The sequence below is a fragment of the Triticum aestivum genome, chromosome 3D (genome assembly GCF_018294505.1).
Source record: "Triticum aestivum cultivar Chinese Spring chromosome 3D, IWGSC CS RefSeq v2.1, whole genome shotgun sequence".
NCBI lineage: Eukaryota > Viridiplantae > Streptophyta > Magnoliopsida > Poales > Poaceae > Triticum > Triticum aestivum.
The window spans coordinates 481711349-481734667 of NC_057802.1; the positions used below are offsets into that span (position 1 = coordinate 481711349).

The following is a 23319-nucleotide window of genomic DNA, read 5'->3' on the forward strand; positions in this document are numbered from 1 at the left end:
GCGGCTACGGTTGGAAGCCGACCTCCCGCATCTGTTGTCCATGGACTGGCCCCCCTATTCGCGAACAAATGCGAGAGGTTTTTTGCAGGTTGCCATTGAAGAGGCCATTAACCATGTATCATATATCAACGGGAGTACCTAGAACTCATATAGATGAGATATGATTTGGTCTCATTCACCTAGAAAACAAGAACAGATACAACCCACATCGGCACACACGCATTTTATAGCACTACATCCAATGTCTATAAAAGATGAATGAGACCAAATTATGTCTCATCTAGATGAGTTCTAGCAAAACTGTTTGACACCGGTACGTCTGCGAAACGAACAAATCGTGTGCAACAAGGAAAACAAGGCGCATAACATTTTCTTTTCTGAGAAATACGAGAAAGGACTGAACGAGGAAAACAAGAGATGTACGCAACACAGACCGAGAATGGAAAAAGGAGAACAAAAGATGTCAGATATAGTTGTTGTTAATATATGCAGGAAAAATCAAATCTGCACATGAAGGGCGTATTTTTGTACGATGACGGTGCGAGCCGCAACACGCAGCTGAAAAATGTTTAGAATATCATATCTTGGGTTCCAGTCCATACTGGTTTTTATATGTGTGAATGAATGAGGGCCGGGCCGACTACCAAACGCATGGACACGGAGCGAGCCTGCGCGCGAGGACACGAATTCTGACACGGGGCGGAACTAGATTACGTACGTACGCACCAAGTATGAACTGCTACAGCTGGCCGTCCCTGTACCTCCGCGCGCAAAATAATCCAAGTTTTGGAGGTCGGCAACTGTTCCTTGGTCCCGATCTCGAGGGGCGAGCGAGCGAGAAGCACAAGCAAAACGCAATTCCGCGTGACCCATGCCACCGACCACGCCAAACATGCTGCCTTCCTAGCTGCTGGCTAGCACAGCACAGTGTGAAAAACACAATATACTCAGAACTTGCCTGAAATGGCACCACGCCTATGAGACAACAGCTAGCGATGCAATCACTTCGCACGAATCAACCTGGCCCATGAAACTATATCGAGCCTTTGCCCTTGTTGGACTTGACAAGTTGAAGAGCCGACATGCACAACAGCACAAGGAACCTGCTATCCTCTGTTTGTGTGAAATATATGCACCAAGATGCCGGGGGCAACCTTCTTTCTGAGAAAGGAGGTCGATTCGTGCGAAGTGATTTCTCGTGCATCCGAAAAGACAAAGCTAGCTGTAAATAATACCAGTAGTTAAGAGAGAAGCGACAGGGCATTCACATTCACCGTCTGTATCTTTTTCGAAAAAGGGTGCATTACACCCGGCCTCTGCATAGCTAAGATGCACACAGCCAAACAATATCCTCTCATTCAAAAACACCGTCTGTATCTGTATGTGTGACACATCGATCCGTCGCAGACAAACAAACAAACAAAATCATTGCTGGCGAGAGGCAGGAGTTGAAATCCAACTTATGCACCCCCTCCTCATCGAGATTAGACAATGCGGGACGCTTGACCGCTGCTTGCGCGCACTCAACAGACGGTTCAACAACAGAGTGCAGGTTCTGGGCTCCTCATCTCGTCTGACTGATTATTTTCACCCGGACCGGAGGTGCACATAAAAACAAAACGCTCGAGACGACCGGCCCTGCACACGTATCATGCAGCAGGGACTGCGACTCGCGGTGCACTCATGTCACGAATGATTGATCGGCCCGTTCCCGGTCACGAAAAATCACCGGAGGCATGCGGAATCGCGTTGCCTCGGCGCGGGCACGACCGGACAGGCGCAACAGCCAACAAGGTGTGGAGGTGCACGAAGCGTGGAGGGAACCTGCGCGCCCGTGCGGCGCGACCGTGTGCCGGTGTGCCGTGTGTTGAGGTCTGGACCCTGGCGCAGGGGAGCGGCCGCCGACTTCCTCCTAGAGATATTTTTTTAGTTTACCTTGTCTGCCATGTTGCTACTCCGGCTCCTATAAAAACTACCAAGTCGGAAAGCGCTCAGAAGGAAGGAGCCGCTGAACTTGAACCCGAACGTAACCGCCCGAGCAAGCATATATACCTCCCGGCCAAGGACGGACAGACAGAGAGCGGAGAGGAGAGGGAAGGCGCCGCGGACGATGACTCGACCAACAATGGAGTCCGGCGCCTCCTCGCCGCTCCTGCTCGGCCTCGTGCTGCTCTCGCTCTTCTCAGGTGCGTGCTCTGCCCTGCTTCCACCTTGCTTCCTTCTGCTATATACGAGTTTGTTCTCTTCTTTCTCGCGCCGCTCTGCCTCTCTGCCCTCCGCGGACGCCGCCATTGCCGTCGATCAGCCGGGTCAACAGCTCTGCCTACTCTCTCCGCCGCCGTCACCGCGGCAGCTTTGCCTGTCGAATTCAGTACGCGGTTTGTTGCTCGTCTAGTCGTCTTCCACCTCCCAATCCGTAGTGCCGTTTCCAGGAGCAACCGAGAGGCCGCGCACGTGCCCGGGCGGTGCGACCGTGTGGTGCGCCAGGCCTGGACTCTGCTGTAGGCCAGCGGACGCCGACTTCCGCCCAGATATTTCATTAGTTTACCTTCTCTGAACGCATTGGTATCCGGTGGTATTTGGCACTCCTATAAAAACTTGGGAAGGCGAGGGGTCGATCCCGAGGGAAGGAGCCGCTCTCTACTTTACCAACACGAACGTAACCGCCCAGAGGCCCAGACCTCATATATCCGCCGAGGACAGGGCCACAGGGGCCGAGAGGAGAGCAGAGAACGAGACGAGCAATGGAGCATCGCGTCCCATCGTCGCCGCTCCTGCCCTGCATCCTGCTGCTGCTCTCGCTCTTCTCAGGTGTGTGCTCTGCTTCCTCCTCCTTGCTTCCTTCTGCTCTTGAGCTTTTCTCTTCTTGCTTGTACCCTTCCTCCAGCCTCCGCCATTGCTGTCGATCAATCTGGTGGAGCGCTCTGCGATTCTTTCTGCGCTTCTGCCATCTCGAACGGTTGCCCATCGAATTCTATGCACGATGTGTTGCTCCTGCCCCAACCGGTAGTGCCGTCTCCAAGAGTTTCAATCAAGACTGTTTTCGCTGCAATTACGGGGCTGTGCGGTTCCAAGAGCCTGTTCGAGCTACCATCAAGCTACGAAACAGAGCATGGAGATCTCAGATCCGGTGGACCTGCGTCGAATTGCTCTTCCACTAACTGTAGCTCGTCATTGTCGTAAGAGTTAATTTAGCCGCCTCGCTTTGTCAGCTTTGATGCGCGCGCATGTGAGACCATCTTCAAGTTTCCCGCGTCATCACAAGACTTATTTATTCATAGCCCGAACCAACACACTTTTTCTTTGCGCACACTGAAGCCAATACACTTGCGAATTCACCCTTCTTCTCTGCTACTACTTGCGAGTATATGTCAATCTCACCTGACCGCAACTGCATGCATCATCATCTGGATATCAGTTGGAGTATAGTAGGCTGTCTATTTCCGACCGATTATTTTGTGCAAGTTGATCGCCAAAGAGACTGCCGACCTAAAGCATTCGGTGGCTATATCTGAAAAGTGAAATTCGATTTCAAAAATGTTTTTTTATCTCTTTTCGAAGAAGATATTTTCGAAACAATGGTATAGTAGCAGTTGATTGCTCCTCGCACTGTTAACCTCGCCGTGCCTTTCCGCAGTGGGCACAGTGTCGGCGCAGCAAAAGTTCGGCATCAACTACGGGCAGATCGCCAACAACCTGCCGGACCCCACGCAGGTGGCGAGCCTGCTCCGGTCCATGAACGTGAACCGGGTGAAGCTCTACGACGCGGACCCCAAGGTGCTGACGGCGTTCGCCAACACGGGCGTGGAGTTCATCATCTCGGTGGGCAACGAGAACCTGCAGACCATGGCGACCAGCCCCGGCGCGGCGCGGCAGTGGGTGGCGCAGCACGTGCAGCCCTTCATCCCGGCCACCCGCATCACCGGCATCATCGTCGGCAACGAGGTGCTGGGCAACAACGACACGGCCATGGCGGCCAGCCTCGTGCCCGCCATGCAGGCCGTCTACGACGCGCTCGCCGCGCTCGGGCTGAGCGGCCGGGTGACGGTCTCGTCGGCGCACTCGGTGAACGTGCTCGCCAGCAGCTTCCCGCCGTCGTCCGGCGCGTTCCAGGAGGGCGTGGCGCAGTACGTGAGGCCGCTGCTGGACTTCCACAGCAAGACGGGCTCCCCCTTCCTCATCAACGCGTACCCATTCTTCGCCTACAAGGGGAGCCCGGCGAGCGTGTCGCTGCCGTACGTGCTGTTCCAGCCCAACGCCGGCGTGCGCGACGGCGGCCTGGTGTACGACAACATGCTGTACGCGCAGATCGACGCGGTGTACGCGGCCATGAAGGCCATGGGGCACACGGACATCGGCGTGCGGGTGTCGGAGACGGGGTGGCCGTCGAAAGGGGACGAGGACGAGGTGGGCGCCACCGCGCAGAACGCGGCGGCGTACAACGGCAACCTCATGCAGCGGATCGCCATGGGCCAGGGCACGCCGCTCAAGCCCAGCGTGCCCATCGACGTGTTCGTGTTCGCGCTCTTCAACGAGAACATGAAGCCCGGGCCGGCGTCAGAAAGAAACTACGGGCTGTTCTACCCCAACGGCTCCCCGGTGTACGCGATCAACGCCGGCACCGCCGGGTCCGGCGACGGCGGGGGGTCGTCGGTGGGGAGGTTCGACCCGTACTCGTCGCAGTCCATGTTCTCGGCCGCGTCCAGATTGGTGGCGGTAAGAAGAAGATTATCTTCTTTGACGCTACTGCTGGTATTGCCCGTGCTGTCAGCATTGTTGGCATGCTGATTGATTAAAGTAAACTAGTAGTGATTCATCACCATTCATTGTATACGGAAGCATGTTGTAAATCAGTTATGGGGCAGGCCGAGATTCGGAAATTCGGCACGACGGCGATGTCTGTCCCGGAAAGTTTTCCCTTTCTCTGATTATTCCCGCCCCAATGATCGATCTCGAGAGGAAAAGGCACGGGCCTGTGAAGATGTGGAGGCACCCCCAAAGGGACGGCGATGGACGGGCGGCCGGGCATCGCAGAAAGCGCGGCAATTCCTAGAGTGTTTGACTGGAGAAACATGCTAGCTGTAGTAGCACTTAGCGGGAAAGAAATCGTGTCAGGGAATGTCAAGCGTCAAAGTGGCAAAGCAATTCAACGTCGAGGTCTCGTCGTGTCGCCGAACAACACGAGGGAAAGCTCTACTAACTCGTAATCTGAATGAACTTGCACGCCTGATCTTGGGCTTTTTCTGCGGTCTGGCTTGCAGATAACGTTAGCGACGGCGGTGGGTGTCATGCTCGCCGCATTATTCCCCCGAGCTTCCTCCACACGTACCACCACCACCCCCGCACGAATGATTGGGGCTCCCTTCCGGCTAACGCATCGTCCAGCGAAGAGCCTGAGTTGTCCTGGCCACTAGTTCATCATCAGACTCAGATCGAACGATAGACTTATTTTCCCTGACAAAGAGGTACAGATAACTCACTAGCTCGCCTCAGGCTCGCGCCCCTGACACGGTAGTTTAAGCTTGGTACCAAATCGTGGCGAGAAAGTGGCCGAACGAAAGGAAGTTCCGGACGAAAACCCCAGCACAGCAGCGGCGGATTCGGGGCGTGTTGCGCCCATGTCTGGTTAGGTAACAGGTCACGCAACGCAAGCCCGAGCCTCCGGTGCGCCATGTGCCCGTGCATGTGGAATGATCCATCCTGTTGAGCGGCGTGCTCGGCTACAGGGACCGCTGGTTCCCTCCCTGTTTGTTGAGACCCATCGCTGGCTTGATGGGTCTGACCACCGGTACGCGCGCAATTATGCGCCGCGCATGCGCTACGATCGTAGCCAACCAGCAAACCGAGAGATTTTGCTGACGGCTCCGCCCAAACCACCGCGCACTCCGCCGATCGGTCCAGAGGCGTCGGCGTCATGCCCTGCAAGAAGCCAACGATGGAGACTAGAGGCGGTCCAGATAGGGAGGTATCGTCCTTGTCTGGCTGCCGAGCGAGTTGTTGACCGCCCGCTCGCTCGATCACCACCCGGTGCCTCATGTCATGCAGCGTGGGCGTGTAGCGCGCCAGTGGCATCCATTTCAGAGCTCGGAGCCAACCGACTCGTACTGTTCGGCCGTTCGAAATCTCATGTCATCCATGGCTTGTTGCTGATACTGACCATGCGAACGTGGTGGCCTGTGGAATATCTACCCCTTTTGCTGGATATCTTTTTCTGGTTCACAAGTCGGTACTGACTGCTTCAGCCTCCGTGTATGTGAGCAGCGTGCGAGTCTGCGGGGGAGGCTTTATTCCCGGAATCACAGTGTGCAGTTATCTTTCTGAAAAAGAAACATGTGTAGGTGCTGCCCACCCATATATGCCTGTCCCTGTAGGCTGTAGCGGTATATCTTTACCTATTTCGTCGTTCAGATGCAAGTGCCTTTTTTCATTGGGGTGTGTACTGTGTGTGTAGCTTGACGCAGATAATAGGCCACATTGCTTTTGCGGTGATATGATAATCGTGCTGTGTGCTTCTGAACCTGTGTTCCTGAAGAAAACGGACGGTTCTGTCAGAGTTTTGCGCTCAATGTACTCTTTTTTCTATGGCACAGGCGATAGAGAATTTCTGGTTCTGAGTGGATATCAAGAGCTGTACTATAGCTGCACTGACTGCGGAGGCTGGACATGTTAGATGAATGTCTTGTATGTACTAGCTAGTTTGCAGTTACATCGAATTTGTTTGGTAATCTTGTCTTTCTAAGCTTTTTTTTTTTGTCGAGGCTATCGTGTTTATTCATCATTTCTGCAATGCTTACATGGTCCAGGTTGAACCTTTGCCAATTAAAAAATGGCAAAAATCAGAGAATTTGTTAGTGTAAAAAACTCAGAGAATTGTCACTTGTTCTTTTTTTTATGGGTTGTTCTTGGTTAACTTCCATTGATGTTATGGGTCTGTGGGTGTAACAGATGGTTTCATCAGTACATTATTCAGCCTGGTGGGAAGATATCAAATGGAGCCTTGATGCTTTTTTAGAAAGGTAAGTCCGTCTGGGGTAAAAGCCCATACGTTTTGGGCTCGGCATAGCTCAGCTGACGACAAGAAAGCCCATACTTGGAGGCACGCCCTTCTCTCTCTTGTTCGAGGTGATGTGCACCCATACAGAAGAAGATTAAAAAAAAAACCATACAAAAGAGAGCGCAAAGGATTGGATGTTTGCAATTCATGAGATATTATCGAGCAGTGACTTTGTCTGCGTTGTGGTAGCTCTATGGACGATACGGGAAGCAAGGAAAAAGGCCATTCATGAGGGGGAATTTTTCAGTCACCATATACAGTGCACGGGTTTATCAACTCATATATGTTGGAGCTGCAGGTGATAAATGCGAGGCGCTCAGGAGCGCCCATCAAGCCAGAGATTTCAAACTCAGCTCACTGGATCCCCCAGCGGCTGACTACTCAAAATTAAATGTCGATGCAGCAGTATCTCGTCATGGATATGGAGCAATAGGAGTAATCTGCAGGACCGAGGAGGATCTTTCTTAGGAGCATCAGCCATTGTGTTTAGGCACATCACAGACCCAATAACTTTAGAGGCGTTTGCTGTCAGCGAGGCATTGGCCCTATCGCATGATCTGTATATCCAGAGATTACACATTGCATCAGACCGCAAGGTGGTCGTTGAGGACATTCAGAAGCGAAATCGGACAAGTTATGGAGCTGTAATCCAGGAGATCATTACCCATTCTGTTTTCTTTACATCGTGTAAAATAGTTTATGAAAATAGGAGCTCGAATTTGCAGGCTCACAATTTAGCGAAGCATGCTCTTACCTTGGAAGGTGGCCGTCATGTTTGGTTAGGTCATCCGGGAAATCTTCCTTCCATCCCTGTAAATATTGTGACGAATTAATAAAGCTTCTCCCACCAAAAAAAAAAGAATTAATAAAGCTTCAGTGAATTGTCTAAAAAAAAGCTCACAGTGTGTACTTTCATTCGTTACTCTTAAAGAAAACCTACACTCGTGGTTGAAGTTTAAACTTTCAAGTCTAGCATTAGCTGTTCATTAGGCTCCGTTGCAAGCCAATATATCTGCAACACATACACACTCTAGGTTGCACCTTTATCAATTTAAAATTGTGTGAAAGCCAGAAGTTTTTTATAGGGTAAAAAAGAGAGAGAATTGGCACGGACATGGCTTTTCTAATCTCATATGCACACTTGTCTAAAAAAAACTCATGTGAACAGTAAAAATCCAAAAAACAGTTTATTGTTAAAACAAACTTTGATTTCTGTTGTAATAAAAATTTCGTTTGGGTGCGAAATTAGGTGATAAATTGATATTCATGGAGGTCGGAAAAAAAAAATCAAATGCTCAAAAAATACTAGTTTTGGAAGCATCAATTTTTTTTGACCTGACGTCCACAAATGTTATTCCATTAAAAAATTGCGCGCAGGTAAAACATTTGTCAGTGTTTATCATTAAAAGTCATTTTTTTATTTTTAACTAGTTTTCCAATTTTAATTTTCGTCAGGGTGCATGTGAGCTCAGGATTAGAAAAACACTTTCACCGTTTCTGTCTAGTTGATTGACATTGTGAAGCCGTATGGGAACGTGAAGCCGTATGGGGGAGGTCATAAGCGTCTATATCGTTAAATTAATTTTCAAATATAGTTGTCCATAGGGGTTAAACCGGATTGGATTCAAGCGTATAATTCTTATGCCTTATCATATCCTGTATTTATTTTCGGATTCGGAAGGGAAACAGATGCTGAGTCAAATATCGGATTGTGCGGATTCGGACATGCACTAGTAGAAAACAGGGAATTGGTTCGGGCCTGGCCAGCCCATTAGTCCCGGTTCAGTCACGAACCGGGACCCATGGGGCATATGTCCCGGTTCGTGAGCCCAGGGGGCCGGCCGGGGCCTCGTGGGCATTGGTCCCGGTTCGTCTGGACCCATTTGTCCCAGTTCCTGGCACGAACCGGAATCAGTGGGCCTCGCTCCTGGCCCACATATATTGGTCCCGGTTCGTGGCTCGAACCGGGACAGAAGGGGGAGCTTTTGTCCCGGTTCGAGCCACGAACCGGGACAAATTAGTTGCCTATATATACCCCATCGCCGCGGCAGAGCACTCCACAGTGCTCTGTTTTTTCTGGCCGGCGAGGGAAGGGCATTTGGGTGCTCTAGCTCACCTCCTATGCACATGAGGTGTTCGATGAAATGCCCGAGCCACACTAATTAAGCTTTCTCCTCTCGAAGCTCGACCTCCAAGCTCCATTTTCCCCGAGATTTGCATAGGTTTAGCGGGCCGTCACGTCCCGTCCCCATCTTCACCGCCGTCGATCGCCCGCGTCGATCTCGTCGCCGGCACCACCGTGGTGAGCCTCTTGTTCTTATCTTTTTCTGAATGAAAAGAATTCTTACTTTAGATAGATACTTGTCTAATTTTCTTACTTTTATTATTGCTTGTTATTATATAATGCGATGGTTTTGGTATCCGCCCCCGTCGGCCCTCGTCCTGTCTATGATTCGGATGTGGTATATATTATCTTTTATAACTATTTGGTTCATTTATTGTTTATGACAATTATGCCGACCAACGTGACATAGATTTTATTTATCTAGGAGGTATGTGAACCGGAAATTCCAACCGACCCTATTGTCGAGAGGTTAAATTTAGTTGAAGAAGAAAACAATTACTTGAAGGAAAAAATAAAAAAATTGAGGAGGAGAAGATGATATTGGAGTTGCATGTTGCGGATGTCATCGATGATCACAAGATCAAGATGGACACAATGCGTTTGAAAATTAGAAAGATTAAAAAATATGCCATTCATACCGAGGCTTGGTATCATTATGCCGTAGGATCAATTGTTACCTTGGTTGCGATTATGATCGCATTTGTTGTTGCATTGAAATGTTTTACATAGTTTCAATGTATGGTTTAGTTAGATGCTCTGGAGAGCTATATGTTGTTCAATGAGAACTATGTATGTACTTTGGTTTTAATGTGATGATGAACTTATATTAATTTGGTCACCTATCTATCCATGATATTCTGTAATAGTTTTTGACACACTTAATTATATATAATGCACGCAGATGAACCGGCAATGGATGTACGGTGACAGACACACCTCCGAGTACGTTAAGGGCGTGCATAATTTTCTCGAAGTGGCTGAGGCAAACAAGCAGAATGGTTTTATATGTGTTGGGGAACGTAGCAGAAATTCAAAATTTTCCTACGTGTCACCAAGATCAATCTAGGAGATGCTAGCAACGAGAGGGGAGGAGTTCATATACATACCCTTGTAGATCGCGAGCGGAAGCGTTCAAGAGAACGGGGTTGATGGAGTCGTACTCGTCGTGATCCAAATCACCGATGATCCTAGCGCCGAACGGACGGCACCTCCGCGTTCAACACACGTACGGAGCGGGGACGTCTCCTCCTTCTTGATCCAGCAAGGGGGGAGGAGAAGTTGATGGAGATCCAGCAGCACGACGGCGTGGTGGTGGAAGTAGCGGGATCCCGGCAGGGCTTCGCCAAGTGCAAGCGGGAAGGAAGAGGTGTCACGGGAGGGAGGAGGCGCCAGGGCTTGGGGTGCTGCTCCCATGCGCCTCCCCACTATATATAGGGGTGGAGGGGGCTGGTTTCTTGCCCTCCAAGTCCATTGGGGCGTTGGCAAAGGTGGGGGAAAGAAATCCCATCATTTCCCTTCCCCACCGATTGTTATCCCCCTTTTTTAGGGATCTTGATCTTATCCCTTCGGGATATGATCTTATTCCTTCTAAGGTGGGATCTTGGTGCGCCTTGACCAGGGGTGTGGCGCCTTGCCCCCACTACCCACGTTCATGTGGGTCCCCCCATGCATGTGGGCCCCACTTCGGAACCTTCTAGAACCTTCCCGGTACAATACCGAAAAATCCCGAACATTTTCCGGTGGCCAAAATAGGACCTCCCATATATAAATCTTTACCTCCGGACCATTCCGGAACTCCTCGTGACATCCGGGATCTCATCCGGGACTCCGAACAACTTTCGGTTAACCGCATACTAATATCTCTACAACTCTAGCGTCACCGAACCTTAAGTGTGTAGACCCTACGGGTTCGGGAGACATGCAGACATGACCGAGACGACTCTCCGGTCAATAACCAACAGTGGGATCTGGATACCCATGTTGGCTCCCACATGTTCCACGATGATCTCATCGGATGAACCAAGATGTCAAGGATTCAATCAATCCCGTATACAATTCCCTTTGTCAATCGGTACGTTACTTGCCCGAGATTCGATCGTCGGTATCCCAATGTTGGGGAACGTAGCAGAAATTCAAAATTTTCTACGCATCACCAAGATCAATCTATGGAGTAATCTAGCAACGAGGGGAAGGGGAGTGCATCTACATACCCTTGTAGATCGCGATGCGGAAGCGTTGCAAGAACGCGGATGAGGGAGTCGTACTCGTAGCGATTCAGATCGCGGTTGATTCCGATCTAAGCACCGAAGAACGGTGCCTCCGCGTTCAACACACGTGCAGCCCGGTGACGTCTCCCACGCCTTGATCCAGCAAGGAGAGAGGGAGAGGTTGGGGAAGACTCCATCCAGCAGCAGCACAACGGCATGGTGGTGCTGGAGGAGCGTGGCAATCCCGCAGGGCTTCGCCAAGCACCGCGGGAGAGGAGGAGGAGGGAGAGGGGTATGGCTGCACCGAAAGAGAGACGTTCTCATGTGTCTTGGGCAGGCCAAACCTCAACTATATATAGGGGGAGGGGGCTGCGCCCCCCTCTAGGGTTCCCACCCCAAGAGGAGGCGGCCAGCCCTAGATCCCATCAAGGGGGGCGGCCAAGGGGAGGAGAGGGGGGGGGCGCCCCACTAGATGGGCCCTAAGGCCCATCTGGACCTAGGGTTTGCCCCCTCCCACTCTCCCATGCGCCTTGGGCCTTGGTGGGGGGGGCGCACCAGCCCACCTGGGGCTGGTCCCCTCCCACACTTGGCCCACGCAGCCTTCTGGGGCTGGTGGCCCCACTTGGTGGACCCCCGGGACCCTCCCGGTGGTCCCGGTACATTACCGATATCACCCGAAACTTTTCCGGTGACCAAAACAGGACTTCCCATATATAAATCTTTACCTCCGGACCATTCCGGAACTCCTCGTGACGTCCGGGATCTCATTCGGGACTCCGAACAACATTCGGTAACCACGTACATACTTTCCCTATAACCCTAGCGTCATCGAACCTTAAGTGTGTAGACCCTACGGGTTCGGGAACCATGCAGACATGACCGAGACGTTCTCCGGTCAATAACCAACAGCGGGATCTGGATACCCATGTTGGCTCCCACATATTCCACGATGATCTCATCGGATGAACCACGATGTCGGGGATTCAATCAATCCCGTATGCAATTCCCTTTGTCTATCGGTATGTTACTTGCCCGAGATTCGATCGTCGGTATCCCGATACCTTGCTCAATCTCGTTACCGGCAAGTCTCTTTACTCGTTCCGTAACTCACATCATCCCGTGATCAACTCCTTGGTCACATTGTGCACATTATGATGATGTCCTACCGAGTGGGCCCAAAGATACCTCTCCGTTTACACGGAGTGACAAATCCCAGTCTCGATTCGTGCCAACCCAACAGACACTTTCGGAGATACCTGTAGTGCACCTTTATAGCCACCCAGTTACGTTGTGACGTTTGGTACACCCAAAGCATTCCTACAGTATCCGGGAGTTGCACAATCTCATGATCTAAGGAAATGATACTTGACATTAGAAAAGCTCTGAGCAAACGAACTACACGATCTTGTGCTAGGCTTAGGATTGGGTCTTGTCCATCACATCATTCTCCTAATGATGTGATCCCGTTATCAACGACATCCAATGTCCATGGTCAGGAAACCGTAACCATCTATTGATCAACGAGCTAGTCAACTAGAGGCTTACTAGGGACATGGTGTTGTCTATGTATCCACACATGTATCTGAGTTTCCTATCAATACAATTCTAGCATGGATAATAAATGATTATCATGAACAAGGAAATATAATAATAACCAATTTATTATTGCCTCTAGGGCATATTTCCAACAGTCTCCCACTTGCACTAGAGTCAATAATCTAGTCCACATCACCATGTGATTAACACTCATAGGTCACATCACCATGTGACCAACATCTAAAGAGTTTACTAGAGTCAACAATCTAGTTCACATCACTATGTGATTAACACTCAATGAGTTCTGATTTGATCATGTTATGCTTGTGAGAGAGGTTATTAGTCAACGGGTCTGAACCTTTCAGATCCGTGTGTGCTTTACGAATATTTATGTCATCTTGTGGATGCTACCGCGCGCTATTTGGAGCCATTTCAAATGATTGCTCTACTATACGAATCCGGTTTACTACTCAGAGTCATCCGGATTAGTGTCAAAGTTCGCATCGACGTAACCCTTTACGACGAACTCCTTTTCACCTCCATCATCGAGAAAATTCCTTAGTCCACTACATACTAAGGATAAATTCGACCGCTGTCATGTGATCCATTCCCGGATCACTATTTTACCCCTTGACCAACTCATGGCAAGGCACACTTCATGTGCGGTACACAACATAGCATACTATAGAGCCTACGTCTGAAGCATAGGGGACGACCTTCGTCCTTTCTCTTTTTTCTGCTGTGGTCAGGTCTTGAGTCTTACTCAATACTCACACCTTGTAACACAGCCAAGAACTCCTTCTTTGCTGATCTATTTTGAACTCTTTCAAAATCATGTCAAGGTGTGCGTTCTTTGAAAGTATCATCAGGCGTCTTGATCTATCTCTATAGATCTTGATGCCCAATACGTAAGCAGCTTTATCCAGGTCTTCCTTTGAAAAACTCCTTTCAAACAACCCTTTATGCTTTCCAGAAATTTTACATCATTTCGGATCAACAATATGTCATTCACATATACTTATCAGAAATGTTGTAGCGCTCCCACTCACTTTATTGTAAATACAAGTTTCTAACAAACTTTGTATAAACCCAAAAACTTTGATCACTCCATCAAAGCGTATATTCTGACTCCGAGATGCTTGCTCTAGTCCATGGAAGGATCGCTGGAGCTAGCATACCTTTTAGCATCCTTAGGATTGACAAAACCTTTCTGGTTGTATCACATACAACCTTTCCTTACGAAAACTGGTAAGGAAACTTGTTTTTGACATCCATCTGCCAGATTTCATAAATGCAGCTAATGCTAACATGATTCCGACGGACTTAAGCATCGCTACGGATGAGAAAATCTCATCGTAGTCAACTCCTTGAACTTGTGGAAATACTCTTTGCCACAAGTCGAGCTTCATAGACGGTAACATTACCGTCCACGTCCGTCTTCTTCTCAAAGATCCATTTATCTTGGATTTCATGGCTTCTAACCATTTGTCGGAATATGGGCCCACCATCGCTTCTCCATAGCTCGTAGGTTCAGTATTGTCCAACAACATGATATCTCAGACAGGATCACGTACCACTCTGAAGTAGCACGCATCCTCGTAGTCCTACGAGGTTTGGTAGTGACTTGATCCGAAGTTTCATGATCACTATCATAAGCTTCCACTTCAATTGGTGTAGGTGCCACAGGAACAACTTCCTGTGTCCTGCTACACACTAGTTGAAGCGACGGTTCAATAACCTTATCAAGTCTCCACCATCCTCCCACTCAATTCTTTCGAGAGAAACTTTTCCTCGAGAAAGGACTCGTTTCTAGAAGCAATTACTTTTGCTTCCAGATCTGAAATGGGAGGTATACCCAACAGTTTTGGGTATTCTATGAAGATGCATTTATCCGCTTTGGGTTCGAGCTTATCAGCCTGAAACTTTTTCACATAAGCATCGCAGCCCCAAACTTTTAAGAAACGACAACTTAGGTTTCTCTAAACGGTGTCGTCTCAACGGAATTGCGTGGTGCCCCTTTTAAAGTGAATGCGGTTGTCTCTAATGCCTAACCCATAAACGATAGTGGTAATTCGATAAGAAACATCATGGTATGCACCATATCCAATAGGGTGCAGTTATGATGTTCGGACACACCATCACACTATGGTGTTCCAGGCGGTGTTAATTGTGAAACACTTTCCACAATGTCTTAATTGTGTGTCAAACTCGTAACTCAGATACTCATCTCTATGATCATATCACAGACATTTTATCCTCTTGTCACGACGATCTTCAACTTCACTCTGAAATTACTTGAACCTTTCAATAATTCAGACTTGTGTTTCATCAAGTAAATACACTCAGCATCTACTCAAATCATCTGTGAAGTAAGAACATAACGATATCCACTGCATGCCTCAGCACTCATTGGACTGCATACATCAAAATGTATTACTTCCAATAAGTTGCTCTCTTGTTCCATCTTACTGAAAACGAGGCCTTTCAGTCATCTTGCCCATGTGGTATGATTTGCATGTCTCAAGTGATTCAAAATCAAGTGAGTCCAAACGATCCATCTGCATGGAGTTTCTTCATGCATATATACCAATAGACATGGTTCGCATGTCTCAATCTTTTCAAAAACGACTGAGTCCAAAAATCCATCTACATGGAGCTTCTTCATGCGTTCTATACCAATATGACTCAAATGGCAGTGCCACAAGTATGTGGTACTATCATTACTATTTTATATCTTTTGTCACGAACATGTGTATCACTGCGATCGAGATTCATTTTAGGTGCAAGACCATTGAAGGTATTATTCAAATAAACAGAGTAACCATTATTCTCCTTAAATGAATAACCGTATTGCGATAAACATAATCCAATCATGCTCAACACAAACACCAAATCTCGATGGTAGAGGGAGCATGCGATGCTTGATCACATCAACCTTGGAAACACTTCCAACACACATCGTCATCTCACCTTTATCTAGTCTCCATTTATTCCGCAGCTTTTATTTCGAGTTACTAACACTTAGCAACCGAACCGGTATCTAATACCCTGGTGCTGCTAGGAGTACTAGTACAGTACACATTCATATAACGTATATCCAATATACTTCTGTCGACCTTGCCTGCCTTCTCATCTACCAAGTATCTAGGGTAGTACTGCTTCAGTGACCGTTCCCCTCATTACAGAAGCACTTAGTCTCGGGTTTGGGTTCAACCTTGGGATTCTTCACTAGAGCAGCAAACGACTTGCTGTTTCATGAAGTATCCCTTTTGCCCTTGCCCTTCTAGAAACTAGTGGTTTTACTAACCATCAACAATTGATGCTCCTTCTTGATTTCTACTTTCGCGGTGTCAAACATCGCGAGTTGCTCAAGGATCATCATCTATCCTTGATATTTATAGTTCATCACGAAGCTCTAATAGCTTGGTGGCAGTGATTATGGAGAATCATCACTATCTCATCTGGAAGATTAACTCCCACTCGATTCAAGCGATTGTAGTACTCAGACAATCTGAGTACATGCTCAACGATTGAGCTTTTCTCCCATAGTCTTCAGGCTTAAGAAACTTGTCAGAGGTCTCATACCTCTTGACGTGGGCACTAGTCTGAAATCCCAATTTCAGTCTTCGGAACATCTCATATGTTCTGCGACGTTTCAAAAACCGTCTTTGGTGCCACAATTCTAAACCGTTAGCATTACGCACTGAACTATCACGTAGTTATCAAAACGTGTATGTCAGATGTTTCGTAACATATACAGACGACGCTGAGGTTCAGCACACCGAGCAGTGCATTAAGGACATAAGCCTTCTGTGCAGCAATGAGGACAATCCTCAGTTCACGGACCCAGTCCGCATAATTGCTACTATCAACTTTCAACTAAATTTTCTCTAGGAACATATCTTAAACAGTAGAACTAAAGCGTAAGCTATGACATAATTTGCAAAGACTTTTTGACTATGTTCATGATAATGAAGTTCAACTGATTATTGAACTCCCACTCAGATAGACATCCCTCTAGTCATCTAAGTGATACATGATCCGAGTCAAACTAGGCCGTGTCCGATCATCACGTGAGATGGACTAGTCATCATCGGTGAACATCTCCATGTTGATCGTATCTTCTATACGACTCATGCTCGACCTTTCGGTCTTCCGTGTTCTGAGGCCATGTCTGTACATGCTAGGCTCGTCAAGTCAACCTAAGTGTATTGCGTGTGTTCTGAGGCCATGTCTGTACATGCTAGGCTCGTCAACACCCGTTGTATTCGAACGTTAGAATCTATCACACCCGATCATCACGTGGTGCTTCGAAACAACGAACCTTCGCAACGGTGCACAGTTAGGGGGAACACGTCTCTTGAAATTTTTAGTGAGGGATCATCTTATTTATGCTACCGTCGTTCTAAGAAAATAAGATGTAAACATGATAAACATCACATGCAATCAAATAGTGACATGATATGGCCAATATCATTTTGCTCCTTTGATCTCCATCTTCGGGGCACCATGATCATCTTCGTCACCGGCATGACACCATGATCTCCATCATCATGATCTCCATCATTGTGTCTTTATGAAGTTGTCACGCCAACGATTACTTCTACTTCTATGGCTAACGCGCTTAGCAATAAAGTAAAGTAATTTACATGGCGTTATTCAATGACACGCAGGTCATACAAAAAAATAAAGACAACTCCTATGGCTCCTGCCGGTTGTCATACTCATCGACATGCAAGTCGTGATTCCTATTACAAGAATATGGTCAATCTCATACATCACATATATCATTCATCACATCTTCTGGCCATATCACATCACATAGCACATGCTGCAAAAACAAGTTAGATGTCCTCTAATTGTTGTTGCAAGTTTTTACGTGGCTTGTATAGGTTTCTAGCAAGAACGTTTCTTACCTACGTAAAACCACAACGTGATATGCCAATTTCTATTTACCCTTCATAAGGACCCTTTTCATCGAATCCGTTCCGACTAAAGTGGGAGAGACAGACACCCGCTAGCCACCTTATGCAACTAGTGCATGTCAGTCGGTGGAACCTGTCTCACGTAAGCGTACGTGTAAGGTCGGTCCGGGCCGCTTCATCCCACAATGCCGCCGAAACAAGATAAGACTAGTAGCGGCAAGAAGAATTGGCAACATCAACGCCCACAACTGCTTTGTGTTCTACTCGTGCATAGAAACTACGCATAGACCTAGCTCATGATGCCACTGTTGGGGAACGTAGCAGAAATTCAAAATTTTCTACGCATCACCAAGATCAATCTATGGAGTAATCTAGCAACGAGGGGAAGGGGAGTGCATCTACATACCCTTGTAGATCGCGATGCGGAAGCGTTGCAAGAACGCGGATGAGGGAGTCGTACTCGTAGCGATTCAGATCGCGGTTGATTCCGATCTAAGCACCGAAGAACGGTGCCTCCGCGTTCAACACACGTGCAGCCCGGTGACGTCTCCCACGCCTTGATCCAGCAAGGAGAGAGGGAGAGGTTGGGGAAGACTCCATCCAGCAGCAGCACAACGGCATGGTGGTGATGGAGGAGCGTGGCAATCCCGCAGGGCTTCGCCAAGCACCGCGGGAGAGGAGGAGGAGGGAGAGGGGTATGGGTGCACCGAAAGAGAGACGTTCTCATGTGTCTTGGGCAGCCCAAACGTCAACTATATATAGGGGGGGAGGGTGCTGCGCCCCCCTCTAGGGTTCCCACCCCAAGAGGAGGCGGCCAGCCCTAGATCCCATCAAGGGGGGCGGCCAAGGGGAGGGGGGGGCGCCCCACTAGATGGGCCCTAAGGCCCATCTGGACCTAGGGTTTGCCCCCTCCCACTCTCCCATGCGCCTTGGGCCTTGGTGGGGGGGGCGCACCAGCCCACCTGGGGCTGGTCCCCTCCCACACTTGGCCCACGCAGCCTTCTGGGGCTGGTGGCCCCACTTGGTGGACCCCCGGGACCCTCCCGGTGGTCCCGGTACATTACCGATATCACCCGAAACTTTTCCGGTGACCAAAACAGGACTTCCCATATATAAATCTTTACCTCCGGACCATTCCGGAACTCCTCGTGACATCCGGGATCTCATCCGGGACTCCGAACAACATTCGGTAACCACGTACATACTTTCCCTATAACCCTAGCGTCATCGAACCTTAAGTGTGTAGACCCTACGGGTTCGGGAACCATGCAGACATGACCAGACGTTCTCCGGTCAATAACCAATAGCGGTATCTGGATACCCATGTTGGCTCCCACGTGTTCCACGATGATCTCATCGGATGAACCACGATGTTGGGGGATTCAATCAATCCCGTATGCAATTCCCTTTGTCTATCGGTATGTTACTTGCCCGAGATTCGATCGTCGGTATCCCGATAGCTTGTTCAATCTCGTTACCGACAAGTCTCTTTACTCGTTCCGTAACTCACATCATCCCGTGATCAACTCCTTGGTCACATTGTGCACATTATGATGATGTCCTATCGAGTGGGCCCAGAGATACCTCTCCGTTTACACGGAGTGACAAATCCCAGTCTCGATTCGTGCCAACCCAACAGACACTTTCGGAGATACCTGTAGTGCACCTTTATAGCCACCCAGTTACATCGTGACGTTTGGTACACCCAAAGCATTCCTACGGTATCCGGGAGTTGCACAATCTCATGGTCTAAGGAAATGATACTTGACATTAGAAAAGCTCTGAGCAAACGAACTACACGATCTTGTGCTAGGCTTAGGATTGGGTCTTGTCCATCACATCATTCTCCTAATGATGTGATCCCGTTATCAACGACATCCAATGTCCATCGTCAGGAAACCGTAACCATCTATTGATCAACGAGCTAGTCAACTAGAGGCTTACTAGGGACATGGTGTTGTCTATGTATCCACACATGTATCTGAGTTTCCTATCAATACAATTCTAGCATGGATAATAAACGATTATCGTGAACAAGGAAATATAATAATAACCAATTTATTATTGCCTCTAGGGCATATTTCCAACACCCAATACCTTGTTCAATCTCGTTACCAGCAAGTCACTTTACTCGTACCGTAATGCATGATCCCGTGACCAAACACTTGGTCACATTGAGCTCATTATGATGATGCATTACCGAGTGGGCCCAGAGATACCTCTCCATCATACGGAGTGACAAATCCCAGTCTCGATTCGTGCCAACCCAACAGACACTTTCGGAGATACCTGTAGTGCACCTTTATAGCCACCCAGTTGCGTAGTGACGTTTGGTACACCCAAAGCATTCCTACGGTATCCGGGAGTTGCACAATCTCATGGTCTAAGGAAATGATACTTGACATTAGAAAAGCTCTAGCAAACGAACTACATGATCTTGTGCTATGCTTAGGATTGGGTCTTGTCCATCACATCATTCTCCTAATGATGTGATCCCGTTATCAATGACATCCAATGTCCATGGTCAGGAAACCATAACCATCTATTGATCAACGAGCTAGTCAACTAGAGGCTTACTAGGGACATGTTGTGGTCTATGTATTCACACATGTATTACGGTTTCCAGTTAATACAATTATAGCATGAACAACAGACAATTATCATGAACAAGGCAATACAATAATAACCATTTTATTATTGCCTCTAGGGCATATTTCCAACAGTCTCCCACTTGCACTAGAGTCAATAATCTAGTTCACATCACTATGTGATTAACACTCAAAGTTCACATCGCCATGTGACTAATACCCAAGAGTTTACTAGAGTCAATAATCTAGTTCACATCACCATGTGATTAACACTCAATGGGTTCTAGGGTTTGATCATGTTATGCTTACGAGAGAGGTTTTAGTCAACGGGTCTGCAACATTCAGATCCGTGTGTGCTTTACAAATCTCTATGTCATCTTGTAGATGCAGCTACCTCGCGCTACTTGGAGCTATTCCAAATAACTGCTCTACTATACGAATCCAGTTCACTACTCAGAGTCATCCGGATAAGTGTCAAAGTTTGCATCGACGTAACCCTTTACGACGAACCCCCATTCCACCTCCATAATCGAGAAAATTCCTTAGTCCACTAGATACTAAGGATAAGTTCGACCGCTGTCATGTGATCCCTTCCTGGATCACTATTGTACCCCTTGAGTAACTCATGGCAAGGCACACTTCAGGTGCGGTACACAGCATAGCATATTGTAGAGCCTACGTCTAAAGCATAGGGGACGACCTTCGTCCTTTCTCTTTCTTCTGCCGTGGTCAGGACTTGAGTCTTACTCAATACTCACACCTTGTAACACAACCAAGAACTCCTTCCTTGCTGATCTATTTTGAACTCCTTCAAAATCTTGTCACGGTATGTATTCATTTGAAAGTACTATTAAGCGTTTTTGATCTATCCTTATAGATCTTGATGCTCAATGTTCAAGTAGCTTAATCCAGGTTTTCCATTAAAAACACTTTTCAAATAACCCTGGATGCTTTCCAGAAATTCTACATCATTTCTGATCAACAATATGTTAACAACATATACTCATCAAAAATTCTATAGTGCTCCCACTCACTTCTTTGGAAATACAAGTTTCTCATGAACTTTGTATAAACCCAAAAATCTTTGATCATCTCATCAAAGCGTTCATTCCAACTCCGAGATGCTTACTCCAATCCTTAGAAGGATTGCTGGAGCTTTGCATACTTGTTAGCATATTTCAGGATTGACAAAACCTTCTGGTTGTATCACATACAACCTTTCCTCAAGAAAATCGTCGAGGAAACAATGTTTTGACATCCTATCTGCAAGATTTCATAAATAATGCAGTAACTGCTAATATAATTCTAATAGACTCTTAGCATCGCTACGAGTGAGAAAGTCTCATCGCAGTCAACTCCTTGAACTTGCCGGAAAACATCTTAACGACAAGTCGAGCTTTCTTAATGGTGACACTTACCATCATTGTCTGTCTTCCCTTTAAAATCCATCTGTACCCAACAGCCTTACGACCATCAAGTAGTTCTTTCAAAGTCTATACTTTGTTTTCATACATGGATCCTCTCGGATTTTATGGCGTCGAGCCATTCGTCGGAATCCGGGCCCACCATCGCTTCTCCATAGCTCGTAGGTTCATTGTTGTCTAGCAACATGACTTCCAAGACAGGATTACGTACCACTCTGAAGTAGTACGCATCCTTGTCGTCCTATGAGGTTTGGTAGTGACTTGATCTGAAGTTTCATGATCACTATCATAAGCTTCCACTTCAATTGGTGTAGGTGCCACAGGAACAACTTCCTGTGCCCTGCTACACATTAGTTGAAGTGACGGTTCAATGACCTCATCAAGTCTCCACCATCCTCCCACTCAATTCTTTCGAGAGAAACTTTTCCTCGAGAAAGGACCCGTTTCTAGAAACAATCACTTTTGCTTCCAGATCTGAAATAGGAGGTATACCCAACTGTTTTGGGTATTCTATGAAGATGCATTTATCCGCTTTGGGTTCGAGCTTATCAGCCTGAAACTTTTTCACATAAGCGACGCAGCCCCAAACTTTTAAGAAACGACAGCTTAGGTTTCTCTAAACCATAGTTCATACGGTGTCGTCTCAACGGAATTGCGTGGTGCCCTATTTAAAGTGACTGCGGTTGTCTCTAATGCCTAACCCATAAACGATAGTTGTAATTCGATAAGAGACATCATGGTATGCACCATATCCAATAGGGTGCAGTTATGATGTTCGGACACACCATCACAATATGGTGTTCCAGGCGGTATTAGTCGTGAAACAATTTCCACAATTTCTTAATTGTGTGCCAAACTCGTAACTCAGATATTCATCTCTATGATCATATCACAGACATTTTATCCTCTTATCACGACGATCTTCAACTTCACTCTGAAATTACTTGAACCTTTCAATAATTCAGACTTGTGTTTCATCAAGTAAATATTCTCAGCATCTACTCAAATCATCTATGAAGTAAGAACATAACGATATCCACTGCGTGCGTCAGCACTCGTTGGACTGCACACATCAAATGTATTACTTCCAACAAGTTGCTCTCTTGTTCCATCTTACTGAAAACGAGGCCTTTCAGTCATCTTGCCCATGTGGTATGATTTGCATGTCTCAAGTGATTCAAAATCAAGTGAGTCCAAATGATTCCTCTGTATGGACTTTCTTCATGCATATATACTAATAGACATGGTTTGCATGTCTCAATCTTTTCAAAAACGAGTGAGCCCAAAGATCCATCAACATGGAGCTTCTTCATGCATTTTATACCAATATGACTCAAGTGGCAGTGCCACAAGTATGTGGTACTATCATTACTATCTTATATCTTTTGGCATGAACATGTGTATCACTACGATCGAGATTCAATAAACCATTCATTTTAGGTGCAAGACCATTGAAGGTA

At 47.5% G+C, this 23319-nt stretch overlaps 1 protein-coding gene across 3 annotated transcripts; it reads left to right on the forward strand.

Moving 5' to 3' along the window:
* The first annotated feature begins 1971 nt into the window (after nucleotides 1–1971).
* LOC123079839 (glucan endo-1,3-beta-glucosidase 14) lies at nucleotides 1972–7906 on the forward strand. 3 transcript variants are annotated; one of them, XM_044502662.1, is made up of 4 exons: nucleotides 2194–2811; nucleotides 3638–4716; nucleotides 6946–7016; nucleotides 7458–7906. In XM_044502662.1, the coding sequence occupies exons 1-4, from the start codon at nucleotides 2745–2747 to the stop codon at nucleotides 7885–7887; spliced, it is 1647 nt and encodes a 548-aa protein (XP_044358597.1). In that variant the 5' UTR covers nucleotides 2194–2744; the 3' UTR covers nucleotides 7888–7906. The 3 variants fall into 3 exon arrangements, with proteins under 3 accessions (XP_044358595.1, XP_044358597.1, XP_044358596.1); XM_044502660.1 differs by lacking the exons at nucleotides 2194–2811; nucleotides 6946–7016; nucleotides 7458–7906 and adding an exon at nucleotides 1972–2186 and having other exon boundaries at nucleotides 3638–4931; XM_044502661.1 differs by lacking the exons at nucleotides 6946–7016; nucleotides 7458–7906 and having other exon boundaries at nucleotides 2196–2811; nucleotides 3638–4931.
* The last annotated feature ends 15413 nt before the right edge of the window (nucleotides 7907–23319 follow it).

Bases quoted from the DNA above. Each gene is read 5' to 3' on its own strand.
- LOC123079839 (XM_044502662.1), top strand. From the start codon at position 2,745: ATGGAGCATCGCGTCCCATCGTCGCCGCTCCTGCCCTGCATCCTGCTG. The intron at 2,812-3,637 runs GTGTGTGCTCTG...GCCTTTCCGCAG, and splicing joins GCTGCTCTCGCTCTTCTCAG to TGGGCACAGTGTCGGCGCAG. The intron at 7,017-7,457 runs GTAAGTCCGTCT...ATGTCGATGCAG, and splicing joins CTTGATGCTTTTTTAGAAAG to CAGTATCTCGTCATGGATAT.